Consider the following 15,833-nt stretch of genomic DNA (forward strand, 5'->3'; position numbering starts at 1 on the left):
GAAAGTGTCATGCCCGCAGTCGTGAATAACATCAGGAAAACCTCAGTGTTGCATCAATTCCTGCTATCCCACGTCACGTATGCACAGGCTGTGGAAAGTGGTGGTGGTGTTAAAAGGACAAATCTTATCTCCTTGCAAAGCTGAAACTGCAGGTGCTGCTGTGTGCAGCCAGTGCCACTCAGGAGCTCCAAAGTGACAGGAAAAGGGATCGATTTGAAAAGCTTGCAGTCTCCCAAGTGGCTTAAATCGTCTTAACTGTACATATAAACCTTGCCACTATGAAACCCAATGCGGCTGGGCTTTGCGAGCGCTATCTATATCGCACCGGGCATCCGCTCCCCGCGTCCGGGCTGCTGGAAGGAGCGACCTTAAATCCTGGGTCGCCAGCACGTGTCTCCAGCATCTGCAGCGAAGGAGGAAGCGTTCTGGTGGTGGGTTGTCTCTGCAGCATGGGCATGGGTAAGTGCCTTCCCTGTCCGTAGTCGAACATGTTTGAATTTCCTCAGCTGACTCTTTGGACTCACAAATGTCAGTAATGGGAGATGAGTAGTGCTAAAAGTAACAGGGAAGGGAGATGGATGACGACCCCCGGCTTAGGGCTGCTGCCATGTCGGTGCTGCTGACGTGGGAACCAGTGGCTCGTGGGCTGGCTTGGCTGGACGTGGACTGCGGGATCCCACGCGGAGCCCTCTCGGCTTTGGAAAATTGAACTGTGTCCATTAACTTGAAAACGCTGTTGAATTAAACAGCCCTTAAGTACTGCTCGTGTAATCTCGTGTGTGTAATGGCCCTGTCGAGAGCGGCTAATGAAAAGAGAAATACAGGGATCTATGATGAAAGCAGAGCTCTCGCGGTCCTAATGATGCCCTTGGCCTGTTTCATGTCTTCAGAAGGCCAGGGATCAGCCCTGGCGCGCTAGTGAATTGAGTGAGAGCTTTGAAGGCCAAACGTGCAAGTTCTGAGTTATTGCTAGATATTAGTGAGCTCCTTCTGCCTCCACAACTGGCTGCAAAGTCTGTCTCTGCTGAGGCTCGTGTGGTGTTCCATGGATATTTTGCTGCCCTTAGCTTAGAAAGCTGTTTTTCTCCAACCCTTCCCCTCCCCAGCATACAGAAATGTAAAAGTCTTTGATCCTACGTGGAGGGAGGGTGCTAGAAAATAACAGGGACTCCAGAGAGAGGAGCATTTAGAGCTGTGTGGGGAGTATGTAGGCCTGTTTGTGCTTGGATAGATGGTGCGCACCATCTCTTGCTTTTAAAGGTAAATAATCCCTTGGGTTTGCCAGGCAAATTCCCTCCGGTTTCTCGTGGCGAAAATTAAATGTTTTGTTCAGGCAAATGTAGGATTGTGGTTCTAAAAACAGCTTTTTTTTACAGTCAGTCCAGTTGGCATGTGGTGCTATAGAGTACCAGTGTGGATGCTGCGTATCTCTGTGGTGGCTTTAATCAGTAAATCCAGTAATGAAGCCACCTAATGGGTTCACTGAACTTCTGCATTTTGAGCTTTTCAGAGTTTAAGGGAAAAGAAGAGTTGCCTTTCAGGCAAAGCTGTGCCGTGTGTGCGTGACTTAGGGAGAGCTGCCGGCTCCTTGCAGTGTTCATTTTTAAGCAAAGAAAACCGATAAAAAGTACAATAAATTGTTCCCAGGCTGCCCACGCGGCTCACCGTAAGATTTTCCTCTGGAAGGAGCGTACTGGAAGTATTCAGGCAAGCTCCTCTTCTTCGTAGCCTCTAATAAATGCCCCAGTGGGGAAATGCGGCGATTTATTCGGTTCTCCCCTTACTGAATTTTATCTACTTATTTTGCTCCTTCTTGTTAGGCAGTCTGTTTATTTAAGTGAATAATTCTTGTCTTAGAGCCACTTTCTTCTCTTGGAGGTGGTTAGATGAAGTGGCGCATAGTCACCCGTAACCCAATATTCCGACTTAATGCAAGTGAACCTTTGGAATCGGCGCACATCTCCAGGCTGATGCTTGGCACGTTTGGCCTCAGTATTAGTTGCAAAACACAGGCCAGCAGATTTTTCTTTTAAGACCATGCTATGCATTAAAGATAAAATTATTTTTCTCTCTTGTTTGTGTCAGTTTTTTGCCTCTCCTGCTTTGCAATCAGGCAGCGTTCGCTTTTCAGCTTGTCTGATTTTTTAATTCATGTTTTCGTTCTGCCCCGTCTCAGCAGCAGCCTTAATTTTGTTTGCTGGAAGACAAGTGTTTGCCATCCTGCCTGCCCTGATTGAGTCTGGAGCTGTTCAAACCCTATTCCTTAAAATGTCCACGTGGGACTGCTACCAGGTCATATGGGCACCTTGCAAATACACGTGGGAAACAGGCCAGGTAAAAAACTTGACCCAAATATTTGATACCATTGAGAGTCGCTGCCTGTTGCAGTAATTTAGTGGATTTGGAGCCTTCATCTCACAGCTCTCCACATCTAAAATCCCCCAACTCTTCAGAAAACTCATCACCTTCATGCATAGGAGAACTGGGCTTGCGTGTCCTTTCCATGACAAACCTAGAGTGACCTTGAATCTGAAGTATGAAATCGGTGTAGAAAAGGGGATTCTGTGCGTTTGTGACCTTCCTGCTGGAGCTGTTCTTCACCATCCACATTTTACCCAAAGGGGTTTTCCCAAAAGAGCTGGTTTGAGGGGGTTTTCCCCCCTGCCAGGCAAGAGGGCTGGCTCTGAGTGAAGGCTGTGGTTATGGTGAGGGGACGAGGGTGGTGGGGACAGTTTCTAGAGGGAGCGGGGGACCTCCAGTGTAAGCAGGGTGCTGTCCTTTGGGGTCCCTCTCCTTGTTTGACCTGGCCCTTCTGCTCTCAGTATGCAGAAGAAAACAGCAGCATCTTCCAGAAAGCGACTGTAGTGACCTCAGGCTGTGCAGGGGACACTGCTCCCTGTCCCCACTTCTGCTGAGGACTCCCGTGGCTCTACTGAGCGCTGGAGTTAGAGCTTCTGGCCCGCTCTTCCCTTCCGGAAGCCGGCGACTTGGCATTCAGGGCTCCAGAAAGCACAGGGTATGAGGTAAGATTACAAAAATAATGGAATTGTAAAATCTAAAGCAGAAGAGACACAGGGGGCATGGAGGAGTCTTCGACTACTACAAAACGCCCGCCAGGCCCTGGGGCCACCGAGGAGCCTCCGTTCAGCTGCCCGAGCGCTTTCTCCCTGCCTGCAGAAGCAGCTGAGCTAAGGGCAGGCGGGAAGGTCTCCGACGCGGCCGTCGGCATTGGGAGGTATCCAGGCCCTGGCAAGGAGAGGCGGCAGGGGGAGGAGAGCAGAGAGCAAAGGACTGCAGATCTGCGGAAAACGGGGCTTCGTTAGCTCAGCCACGTACAAAGCCCTTCTAATTAAGGCCGTAAGGGCCGTCCTCGCTGCCCGGTGCAGCGGAGCATGGATCGGCCCGGCTCCCTTTGCAGGAGTGGAGGTCTTGGGCAGGGGCAGGATGCAGGGTGCTGGGTTGTCCCTTCTCCTAGCCTTTCCTTTGGCCACGCAGGAGCGGTACGTTTGGAAGGCAAAGTTGTGCTTTCCAGCTATAGCACAGTGCTCTTCTCAGTGCGTGCCAGGGAAGAAAACACAAAGCAAGACACGTTCCATGCTATTAGGGGGAAAACCGTGCCCAAAGGGATGCAGTACGGGGAGAAATCAGGGCACCGCACTGGGCGTTTCCGCAGAGGACCAGCTTTAGGTCTTCAGCTGGTAGCATCTTCTGCTTTCAGGCCTCTCCTTTTCTTTTCATGAGCCATTTGTTTCCATTTGTCCTTCTCCTGTTACGGCCTTTTACCGTAAATAGCTCTCCATCCCCCGTGCTGTTTGTCCCCAGAAATGTTTATAAAGCATTGCCTGTTTGTCCCCAGAAGTGTTTATAAAGCATTGCCGTGTCGTCTCCGATAGAGCTTTTGCAAGGCTCAAGAAGCAAAGCCCTTTGAGCCCATTTGGCAAGCAGGACTTCATTCCCATAGGTGTCTGGATCCCTTCACAAATGGGGCTTCCAACATCATTCCTCTAAATACGGCAGCAGGGCAGCATTCACAGGACCCCGGGAGCTTTTGGAAGCAGCGCGATCTCGCTCCTTTTAGTGCTGCTTTCCCGGGACGGGGTTTGGGCTGCACAGGCCCTCGGCTCACCCAGCCGTCACCCACCCGGGTTTAGTGGTGCCCTTGACGCAACAGGACTTACATGCTGAATTAGAGTCCTAGCCGCTCAGCAATTTAAAACCCATTCAGCTTGGCTGCTTGGTTGATGGTCATGGAAAACACAATTAGCATTTTAGCTGCACCCTGTAATCTCGGCCTAATGCTTCCTTTGCCTCCAACCTTGCCAGCTGCGAGGGTTAGTGAGTGCTAAGCAAGTGCCCACCCATCCTCTGTTCTGGGCCTATTTGGGCCTCTTGAGAGCATTTCCTGCTGAAGCTGGCAGCTATGGGGTCACTGATGGGGAGGCTGACGGAGCCTTCCTGCTGCTCCTGCAACATGTGGCTCTGAGCAGAGCCATAGGCTGCCTGTGCCGGCTTGTAGGAGAAGAGCAGGGCCAACAAACTGCTTCCAAAAGGAGCTTTCTGTAAGGTTAGCAAGGCAGGAGGGCAAGCAAGTCCCGGGCTGGGACCTCAAAGGGACATCCATTTTCCTACAGTGGAACTTTCCTAGTGCTTGTTTCGCTTAGCCTTTTTCCTGGCAACAAGGGTTTTGTTGTTGGTTTTTTTCCCCCCCCTTTTTTTTTTCCTTTGTCCACAGGCATCCCACACCTGAGTAACTTCCCTCCTATTCTGGTTTCCCAAGCACACGAGACCTTTGAAAACCTCTTGGTGCTTCACCGGGGTGAAGCAGGGCAGACGTGGGGGGAAACCTCCATGCACGGAGCTCCCCGGGGAACTCGGTCCGAGCTTTGTACCCACATCCATGCCGTGGTTATAGGGGTGAGGAGGAGGCAGGAAAACCCTTCTGTGACCAAGTCTGGGCTTCAGGGAAGAGCTTGAAGGAAAGAAAAGAAGGGGAGAGTGAACTGGAGCCAGGTAGGGTGAGAGCAGGCGGGTGGATTTGTCTGCAAGTGGAAGTACCTGGTTGTAAATACAGAAACACCTGGTTACAAATATATCCCGAGGGGTCTAACAGAGGAGGGAGAGGGCCGACTCCCTGCCTGGCCAGCCTGTGCCTCTTGTGTGGGCACCACCCGAGCGTCGAAAAGCAGATGAGTGATTTATCCAGCTGTTTTCCATGCTGGTCTCTGAAGCAAGCGGAATGGCACAATCTGAACTTTTCCAGGACCAGCCACCCCAGGACTTTGCTAACTGGGTGTGGGGCACTTTGGAGATGCCCAAACTGATGCTCCTCACTGCTTCCTCTTGTCTTTTCTGTCTCCTGCATCCTTGCTGAACATGGACTGCCCCATAAAACCCCAGGGTCCCATCAAGTCCCTCTTACTTCCTGAATGGTTTTGTTAGGAAGAGCAGTCCCAAAGGTGGTTATATGATCTTGTCATGTCCATATCATCTCATCGCTCAGAGGACAGTGTCACAGCGTGCTGCGTGGTCCAGCTGGCAGCGGAGGGTGACAGGCTCTCCTTACAGGAGTGGACTGGGAAAACCTGACATCCCATTAAGTACCGGGCTCAAAACAGCCACGGAGGATGACACTGGAGTCCTCATGTGTGTCTGCAGCAAGTCTCATCATGGGCTCTTCTCTTCATAGCTCAAAAGTGGTGCTTTTGTGCTGTTATCATGGTGCTCTTCTGAATACACACCCGGCATTTGGGAAAATGAGGTACCTGCCATGCGTTAAGCAGTAAGGGTGGAAAAATACACACAAAGGGATAGACTTTTAGCTTTTTGAAAGAATAACAATGAGGGAATTGGTCTGTCTGGAGAGTTCTTGCTTAAATCTTGCCTACAGGGTTTGCTCTTAGAGCAGTGCCCTTCGTCTCACCTTGCCTGGGCAGCGGAGTCATCCCCAGGGAGATGCACAAGCCTGGGCAGCTGCCCCTGCCAGCCTCCCTCTCCAGCGGGTGGTTGGCGAGGGGGAAGCTGCTGGAGCTGAGATATCCTACAGGTCGGAAGGGCCGAGGGCCCCGTTCCCTGGGATGCAGGGGAGCTCCAGGCTCTGCCACGTGGGAATGGGGCAGCCGTGATGTGCCCAGCATCCCGGGGCCAGGACAGCCGCAGGGTGGAGGGGAGAGGGAGCCTTTAAAAATACCTCCCCGTGCGGAGCTGGCCCGGCCGCGGGACGGAAATAGCCCGGGCACTGCTCGGGGCTTTAATGTAACCCTGGCGCTGCACGCGTGGGGTTGGGAAGCTGCAAGGCGCCTGGGAGCACAGCTTTTTCCTGTACCGCGAGAATAAAATTCGTGGCCCCTCACAGCTGGGCACCAGCTGGGTCTCCCCAGCCAGTCTGTGTTTCAAAGCGGAGCTTTCCCTTTGCTCAGGCAGGAATTGTCTTGTGGCCACCGCATTTTCCCTCGTTGGACAAAGTTTCTCTGCTCTGGCTGAACTGCAGCTGATGTGGAAACGTGGCTGTTAAAAACTCGTTTGTTTTTATCCTGTGAGCACTTGTTCTGCTCCCCACAAAACCGTCTGCTGCTCCAAGAATGTGCAGTTCCATTTTGGGGATCAACAAACGTAACCCTCTCTCCACCCCCTAGTCTTCAATTTTTCATCTTTTGACCACAGAGCTGGATGTTTTTCCACAAAGCTGGAGGTTTTTCCTACTCACGCACATCAAGGGAAGGTCTTTTTGTCTGTCTTTGGGAAGGGGAAGTCAGAGGAGGATAGTGTTTATAAAGACGAAAAACTCCCAGAGAGAAACCTTCTGCCTCCCTCCCTGCCATGTCCTCTCCCTGCCCTCCCACTGGTATTTGGTGCAGGAAGGTTGCAGCCAGCCCTGATCTTTGCTTGGCTTTGGGCTAAAATCCCCAGAGCATCCGCGTGCCCCGGCGCTGGGGCCCATGGCCCTGCTCTCCTTGGAGGTGTCTCGCTCGCCTCCCTTTTCTCCCAGAGCAGCTCTGCCCACCGTTGGAGAAAGGAAGAACAGGCAGCCGGAGGCGGCTCAGCTGGTGGTCCCTGGGCACAGAGCAGCTTCCAAGGCTTCTCTCATCCACAAGAGGTGCTCTCCTGGAGGCTCTCCTGTGCTGCGGCCTCGTGCTGAGCTGCCTTCCAGCCGGGCCCATGTTGTCCTGCGTTCGCCCTGGCCATCGCCGCAGAGAGCGCCGCAGGTCGGAGGTGACTGGATGCGTTGGCCACCCTGGGCAGGTTTCGTTGGACATGGGGCCCGGGCAAAGGTCCAGTTTGAAGTTCGTGCAGCAAACGAGGTCCAGAGCTCTGGGTCTTGTTGGTTTTCTTGTGTAACAAGGCTCAAACCACAGAGCTCGTTCTCAGAGAAAGCAAGCAGACAAACAAACAAGATGGGGAGAGGAGTGTGCTCATCTTGTGCTTGCCAAGAGGCAGCAAATAATTCCTCTTGGGGTTTCCCAGCATTTGGGAAAAACCCAGGAGGTCATGTCAGGATTTTTTTCAGTTGCTTTTTCTAGTTCTTTAGCTTAACTACATGTTGCTTGTTCCTTGCTGGGCCTACAGTTATCACTTTGCAATTACCCACAGCCTTTTGGGCTTTAATTAGACACTGAAGCTTTTAATTGAATGAAGGGCTGTTTTCTTCTGCTGTCTGCTCAGGAGCTGTGGATATTTTCCGCCAGAAGGGTGCAGCCGCAGCTGGGATGGTTGTCCCCTCCAGCACTGCATGCTCTGCACCTGTAGTCACGTAGCTTCTTCCTTCATCCAGCGTCTTTGAGGAGTGTCATGGGTACGAGGGAATCCAAATGCTTGGACTGGTGAATCCTGGCAAGCTGTAGCCATTCTCTGGTGCGAGAAGGTCCAGGAGGATGGAGCAGTGTGAGAGTCAAGGCACTGCCTTGCCCGAGGCTGGTCCGGGGGGAGCTCATGGGTCCGTTGCTCATGAACTGCCTGTGTGGGCCCTGGTTGAAATTCAGCACTGGGAGAGCTGGGTTATTCTCCTGCCAGACCTGTCCTGAGCTGGGTGGACTTGCTGCTTTCTGTCCCCAAGACATCTGTGCAAATCGTAGCCTCTTCTGCAAAGCGCAGCTCTTCCAGTAACCCTGCCTCTGTGCACTACTGGGGAGGTCTCTAATGGGATAATAACAGCTCAAAATAACCTGTGCAAGCGAAGGAGACCTCGTGTGCAGGAGCCCTTGTCGCAGGCGGCCGCGCGCTGTCCTGGGCCGGCTCTGGTGGGAACCCCCCAGCACCAAGCTGCACTTGGGGAGACCCTGCAGACACCCCTGCCTTTTTTGGGCCTTGCTGCCCCAAGTGCTCTGTGTATTCATAGTGCAAATGTGTTGTGGGCAGCATCCAGAGGTCGAATAGCAGAGAACCAGGACAGCAAAGCTTGAAAAAATATTGACACAGTCCGTCGCGATGCCTGGGAACCCGCTCCTTCTGCGCTGGCATTGACCTCGGGTGCCCGTTCCCTGTGGCAGCCTGAAATGCCCATGTGTGCTCGGGCTCCGCGTTCCTCCCTGCCCCTGCCCTGCGATTCCCATGCGAGGGAATTCGTGCTAAAAGCGCCCGGAGCAGGGGCGAGAGCGCAGCAGCTCCCGGGCTTGGCAGGCAGTTCTACAGCTCTGGCTGCAGCTGTCTTGTCTGCTGCGGCTGGACAGACCTAGTGACACACACTGCTGTCCTTCCCAGTGGTTTCTGTAGTTGGTTCTTCCAAAGAAAGGGGTAGAGAGCTGAGGAAGGGGAGGGTCCAGCCAGGCTGCTTCTGTGCGGCTCAGAGAATCAAAATGAAGATCCTGATGTTGCCCGGAGTAGAAGCTTTCCCATAGGGAAAGTAGAAGTAGAAGCTTTCCCATAGCAGAAGCTTTCCCATAGTAGAAGCTTTCCCATAGGCTATATTCCAGCAAGAGGACCCCCCAAGAAGTACCAGGAAAAGAGGAGAGAGAGAGGAGAGTGACATGAAATGCCAGTGTTGAAGAAAGCTGAGCACTTTCTGCTGGAGAATCTCATAGCCACTAGCGTGCGAAGGTCTCTGGTCAGGAGGAAGAGCAGCAGGAGGAAGAGGAGGAGGAGATGTCCATCAAATGATTTTCTGGAGCTGTAAGTGCAGAGCTCCTCACGCAAACCCAGACCGCAAGGGTGCAAGGGACAAATGTTTAGTTACTTTTCCCATATTTTTAGAACTGTGTCCCTGCTGGGATATGTGGGTGACTTCCTCATGCTTTTTTGTGGTTCATCGTCAAAAAGCTGAGCCCTGGTAGGTGTTTGCTGGGCTACTCTGCAACAGCAATGCGAGGGCAATTGTGAGGATCTAGGAGGCCTGGAAAAGCCTTTCATGCCATCATTTCCTAGCGGGATGTTCATTGGGAGAAGGCAAATGAAGTGTCCTTAGGGAAGCACAGTAGATCAGGGTTTGTGCTCAAGGCTGGATCTTTGTCTGCTGCCAGTAACACGACGTGTGAAGGGTGGCATGTGGATGCATAGCCTGGGGAGGCAGAGAAACCCTGGATTTTTGGAGATGACCCTCCCTCCATGTCAAGGCAACATGGAGGGACAAATGAGCACTTTGGAAGTGGAGATCCCTCTGGATGCTGGCGCAGGGCCTCCTCCAGCCCTGCAGCTCCCCTGCGGCTTCCCAAGGGGAATGGGAGCAGAGCAGGGTCCCCGGCATCCAGCCACGGTGGGACTTTTAATGGAAAGTTGGTGCCCTGCGAGCAGCTCGGTCTCCACAGAGGCCGCCTCGGGAGCTCGTCCCTTGGGCAGCTCCTCACGGCCCTTGCGAAGGGACTGGTGCAGGTGCTGGGCCACGCCGGGGCCGTGCCAGCTCCCAATTATTTTCAGCTCCCGCAGCCGGCCCATCCGTCCCCTGCTGGCAGGAAAACCTCCGGCACGGAGGGCACCTCTGCGCCTGCCTTCCTCCTGCTGGGCTCCCTCCTGGGCGATGGAAGCGCTGCCCTCCGGATGTCCAGCCAGCCGGCATGCGCCGGGAGCGGGACAGCGCTTTACCTAACTCCTTTCTGCCTTCTCGTGTTCTCTTAGGCTCTGTTTTTCCTAAAGTGGCTTCATCTTCCTCAATTTTGCGCTGTGCTGTGCACGTCTTGCTCTTCTCTGCCTCCCTCCATTTCCTCCTTTGCTCCCAGTTCCCCTTTCCTGCCTGTCTGGCTGCTTTAATAACCCCATTTCGTGCCTCCGCTCTCCTCGCAGCGTGTCTCGTTGCTGCTCTCCGCTGGATGTGCTTCCCTCACCCCTCGCGTTTCTTCATTGCTTGCCATCCTTCAGCTGATGGCTCCAGATCTGCAAGGCTGCAAGGGATAAAGTGCCTCCTGCCTGTCCTGAGTGTTTTTGAATGGTGGGTTTTGTATTTTTTGCATACAGCGACCCAAATCCTCCGTGACGTCAGTAGCTGCCACCGCAGGACGTTGGCACCCAAAGGCCCTGAGGCTTTTGGGGCTGGAGCCACCCCACGGGCGAGGCAGATGGGAGCCGGCGGCCACAGGCGCCCCCGGGGCCGCGTTGCCTCTTCCCGGCCTCGCGCCCTCTCTGCTCGCGCTGAAATTACAAACCAGGGCTCGTCCTCGGCACCCGCAGCCGCCAGGTCCAGGCACCTGCCTTGCCTCCCTGGCCTGGGGCGGCGCCAGCCACAAGGTGCCTTGCTCCAGCTGCTCCTTCGGGGGCTGGAAAAGCCTCACATTTGGTCACTGCCACTTTCTTAGGTGACTAATTTCCACCCTCCTGCTTATTTTTGAAAGACTCGCCCTCCTCTTCTGAGCAGAGCTGTTGACACATGGCAAAAAATAGCATGGGTATGTGATGCCTGCCTGCAATGCACTCCAGTGGCTGCAAAGACACGGGCTGGCACTTCGGGCCCGAGCAAGCGGGATTATTTATAGCCAGCCTCCATAAATTGTCCCTACTATTTTCTCTGAGCCTGATCCCTGTTCCCTTTTTAACATTACTGTTTATTTTTTCCCTTCCCAGACTTAACTGGCTACCAAAACTGTACGAATGGCGAAGGAACTTGTAGGAATTCAGGGAGTGATCCAATAATAGGATTTAGTAACCTGCTGGAGTCGCACCAGTGCAACCTAAGCCAGCTTGCAGCCTCATTTGGGTGGTCTCCATCACCCTTCAAGGGGTGGTACTGGGGTTTCAGAGTCACAGGAATACAGGAATCGGGAAGGACCTGTGGAGGCCGCCTGGTCTCACACAACAGCAACAGGGCCCTGCGTGGGGCTGTGGGCTGCTTCCCCACATCTCCTGCACCCCTATCTAAACAGAAAATGTGAGTTTAAAGCCCGAAGTGTGCTAAGCAGAGAGTAAATCTGTTTCTTCTTATAGTTATGGCTTATCTGGGAGGCTGTAGTTTAAGTAATTGGTTTATCTAGTCTCAAAAATTTCAAAGAGTAATAGCAGATAGTGATGCAAGAGTCAAAGAAGGACAGAAAAAAGAAGAACAAAATGATATTTTTTTAAGAGCCTGATCAAGAGTGGGGTTGTTTTTTGTTCCTGCTTTGCTCTGTCAGTGAGGTTTAACTTCAAATTCCGCTTCATGCTTTGGTGGCAGCAAGAACCTTGATGTCTCGTGACCCCGCCAAACCGCTATAAAATGAGCTTGGGGCCAGGAAATGGGAGCATCTTCCCCTGTGGACGGGGTCTAAGTGCGCCCAGGCTGTGGCGGGGGTGGCTCTGAGTGGCAGGACCCCAGCCCATGTCTCGCTGCTTGTCTTCCAGCCCATCACTTCATCGTGGCCACGGCGTGCCACGAGGCCGACTACGGGCAGCTCATCCGCGACTACTGCCTGAGCCAGTTCCAGGCGAGCATGGAGGCGCTGGGGCCGCGGCTCTGGTGCGACTGGGATGAGACCCTGGGGTAAGTGCCTCCCCACGGGCGGAATGTGGGGACGAGCGGGAGGGTTTGAGTGCGGGACAGACAGACAGACACCCACCTTGTTCTTGCAGCCAGTGTCCTGGGCACGGTGGATGGAACAGGGGCTCTGTCAGGATGGCGAGGCGGAGAAGGCCCCCCCCCCCCCCCACCCCGGCTCAGCCCACCAGTACTGAGGGCAGTGCTGCCCATGAACCTCTCTGCATTGGGTTTTTCTTTGAGCAATGCCCTGAAGTACATTTTTGGGTGTGGGGAGGACTATCTCCACCCTATCTGCAGTGAGCAGAGCTGACTTTCCCAGCACAGTAGTGGTATAAATAATGCCCGACACGGTGGTTGGAACGAGCCTGCAGCTGTCCCAGGTACTGTCATCCAAGACTGTTCCTGTCACTTGTCAACAGGCGCACGTCAGGCCTGTCTCTAGCTCGTCAGCGAGAGCTTCCTTTGTGCTTAGTTAAAAAACAGATGTCGTTATATATCTGTGTGTGTGTGTATATATATAAAATTCATGCACACACACACACACACACACACACACAGAGCTGTATGTGTGTATGCAGGTATATTCATGCATATACATGCACAGATATGTGTGTAGATATATACATGGATAGACATGCACATTTATATGTGTGTATTATATATACACATGTGTGTGCATATATATATGCATACACACATGTGTATTCATATTCATACACATATATGTGTGTGTAGGTGTACATACACATGTATGTATACATACAGGACATATGTGTGCATGTAGATGCATGACTTTGTGTGCGTGTGTTATTTCCTTTGAAGCTCTCCTAAACCCACTTGGACGCAGTCCTGTGCCACAAGCTCTAGGTGACCCTGTGTGTGCCAGGGCGGGGGGGGGGGGGGGGGGGGGCTAGATGACTTCTAGAGGTCCCTTCCAACCTGTGATGATTCTATACATACATGTATGAATATACATGTGTGTGTGTATATATATATATATATATATATATATATATATATATATATGCACGCATGTGTATATGCATGCCTGTGTGTGTGTGTGTGTGTATATATATATATATATAAAATGTATGCACACACACGTGGGTTCATGGATAGATGTGTGTGCATACATATTCATGTGTGTGCATACATATTCCTGAATACACATATATATACATGCATGCACATATGTGTATATAGTCATGCATACACACACGTGTGTATGTATGTCTATATACACACACTATATATGTGTGCACATATATATATATATATATATATGCATGTGCACATGCACACACATTTATGAAAAAACAAACAAACAAACATAGAAACTGAATGTTTGGCAAGGCCTTTTAAGCTTATCAAGTCCAGCCATAAACCCGTCCCTGCCTGCCTGCAAACCCACATCCCTAAGAGGATCTCAGCTACAGTGTCCTGAGAACTGCCAGGGATGGCAGCCCCTCCCAAGGCTCCACCCCCCACCCCAGGTAGGAAGCCTCCTGTTCAACCCAGTCCTCCCAGGCACAACTTGAGGCTGTTTCCTCTTGGCCTTTGGTAGTGATTTTTGAAGCTGTAGCTACGTGCGTGCGTGAGTGTGTGTGTGTGCGCGCGCACGCACGCACATGCATAAATAGGCACATAATAGGCACATATGTGAGCATGAATATGCATGGTCATGCATACACATATACCCCACACACAGAGATGCATGTGCATATATATATATATATATATATATATATATATATATATACACACACACACACACGTATACATCTAGCTACTTGTGTAGGTGTGTATATACACACACATATAGCTTTTGCAAAGGACAGCTTAGCTTTTCTTTTGCCTTTATGTGGAACCAAACAGCGTGGGGAGGAGCGTGGGGAGGAGTGAGAAAGAGAGGGGAAAGGTGGTGTGAAAGGAAGCAGAAGATGGAAAGAAAAGAAGAAAGAGCCTTAGCTAAGGCTGATACAAGTTTTCTCATTCAAGTTTTCTGGAAAAAGGAGCGGGTTGGCAGGGCTGCCAGCAGGCCAGGCTGTCGTGGGCGTGCCTTGCCAGGGCTGGGACGGTGTCCTTGTCCCTGTGAGCCTCATGGGAAGGCTGTTGGTGGTTGCCTGCTGGCCGGGCTCCCCCGGATGGTGGCTCTGCCATGTGGCGCAGGGTCAGCACCCCCATCTTGGAGCCTCTGCAGCCGTGATGAAGTCCCATCCATCTCCTCTGGGCCTTTGGTGAAGACATTGAGCAGGGGCTGAAGGTTTTAAACAGCTCGTTCTTCATCTCTGGCTTCCTGCTTTTCTTCTAAATAGCTCCTACTAAACTTGTTATCCTTGAGTCACTCGGCGGAAATGCTGAGAACTCGCAGTGTTTAATTTGATTGCGTGAGGCCATTTGCTCTGTGTAAACGCAGGCGTGGGTCTGTTTAAGAGGAGACATTCCTGTGATCTGCCTGGCCCTGGGGCCCGGGGCAAATCAGGTAAAAACAGCTCAGCTGCACAGCCCCCTGTGCACGGAGCTGGTGGGACAGGGCCTTCTCGGGAGAAAAGGGCTGGTTTTAGGAGCAGCCCCTAAGCAGGAAGGGATGGGCGTTGGGCCAGCAGTGCTCTCCTCTTCCTCACTTTCCTTGTCCCACTATGAGACAGTCTTGTGAGGAAAACATGGCACATCCCTATGGGTCTTGTCCAGCCTTGTCCCAAGCCTAGAGCATCCACAAAGCCAGGACCCAGCGTATTCATCCCAGCTTATACCGAGCCTCGCTTTCCCTTGCTGCACCTTGGAGACAGGCCAGGGAAGCTGGGGTCTCCTGTCCAGCTTTGGAGAGAAGGACTTTACTCCCACTGGATGAGACACCAAGAACTAGAAATAAAATACCCAGCCAGAGCCTTGCCTCCCCTCCAGGTCTTCAGCCTACCAAGGGCTTGAAACCTGTTTGAGAAGGAGATTTGAAAGGGAACTATCTCCAGGCTTTGCCTGTGTTCCACAGTGTTGCGCTCAGAGCTGGGATTTCTTGCCTGCTGCTCATTTATAGATGGAACATCCGTTAGGTCCAGTGCTCGCTGCTCAGCTGAGCATGTCATGAGGAGGACATCTGGAAGAAAGTATTGTCCCAGCAGGGCTTTTAATTGCGGTTTATTCATCCTATTTATAGTCTGCAATTCTTTTCCCTCCCTGTTAGGTTAGGAAGCATTAACGGTGCTCTCGGTTCATTCATCTTCCTGCGTTTAGCCGTAAGGACGGCAGCTCTTTGCCCTCATCGCGCCAGAGCGCGTCCTGCACACAGAGCACAGCCCACACCTCCTCCCCGCCACAAGCCGGGTCCCCAGCACCTTTGGTGGGAAGGGGTGTTAGGTGCACGTGCTATTTCCAGAGCTTTTTTTTTTGGGGGGGGGGGGGGGGGTGCGTCTTTTGGCCCACGGTTTTTGTATTACCTCCTGCAGCAAAGAGCTGTTTGGAGCAGGATGGAGCAACGTGGTCTCCTCCATACCCCCCGCAGCCGCCTGCCCGTTTCGCTCCCCGGGAGGTGCCGCAGCTGCGGGTGTCACTCTGCACGGCCGGGGCTCCGGCAGCGCCACCGCCGCGCGACGGGAGCTGCAGCCGCGGGGGCTGGAGCGCCTCGCCGCAGCACCGGGAGCACCCGCGCACCGGCGGGACCCGCCCGCCTGCCGGCCAGGAAGCCGCTGTGCCCCGGAGCGTTGGATCCTTCGGGAGGCCAAACAGGCCGCACAGCCTGAATACCCCGAGACTGAGGAAACGGCCTGGGAGCTGCTGCTGTTTCTGCATCTGTCCGAAATGCCCCAATTCCGGGTGCCAGGTGCCTCCTGGCTATCCCCTTGCCATGCCAGGGTCCGGCTGCTGCCGGGGGAGACTCTCCTGCCCTTGCGTTTCACACCATGCTGCGGACGCTGGCGCTCTCCCTGCCACCAGGAGCAGGGGCCTTGGGGACAGGGCAGTGCCCTGG

At 53.0% G+C, this 15,833-nt stretch overlaps 1 protein-coding gene across 1 annotated transcript in view; it reads left to right on the forward strand.

Moving 5' to 3' along the window:
* LOC104576198 (RNA-binding protein 44) overlaps window positions 1-15,833 on the forward strand; it is a 32,975-nt gene that overhangs the window by 16,054 nt on the left and 1,088 nt on the right. Inside the window, exon 15 of the mRNA XM_088523797.1 lies at window positions 11,734-11,872. Within this exon, the coding sequence (XP_088379923.1) occupies window positions 11,734-11,872 (139 nt within the window). The remainder of the gene's footprint in view (window positions 1-11,733; window positions 11,873-15,833) is intronic.

Source organism: Tinamus guttatus, unplaced genomic scaffold (genome assembly GCF_059628265.1).
Source record: "Tinamus guttatus ecotype Peru unplaced genomic scaffold, ASM5962826v1 Tinamus_guttatus_pri_ptg000197l, whole genome shotgun sequence".
NCBI lineage: Eukaryota > Metazoa > Chordata > Aves > Tinamiformes > Tinamidae > Tinamus > Tinamus guttatus.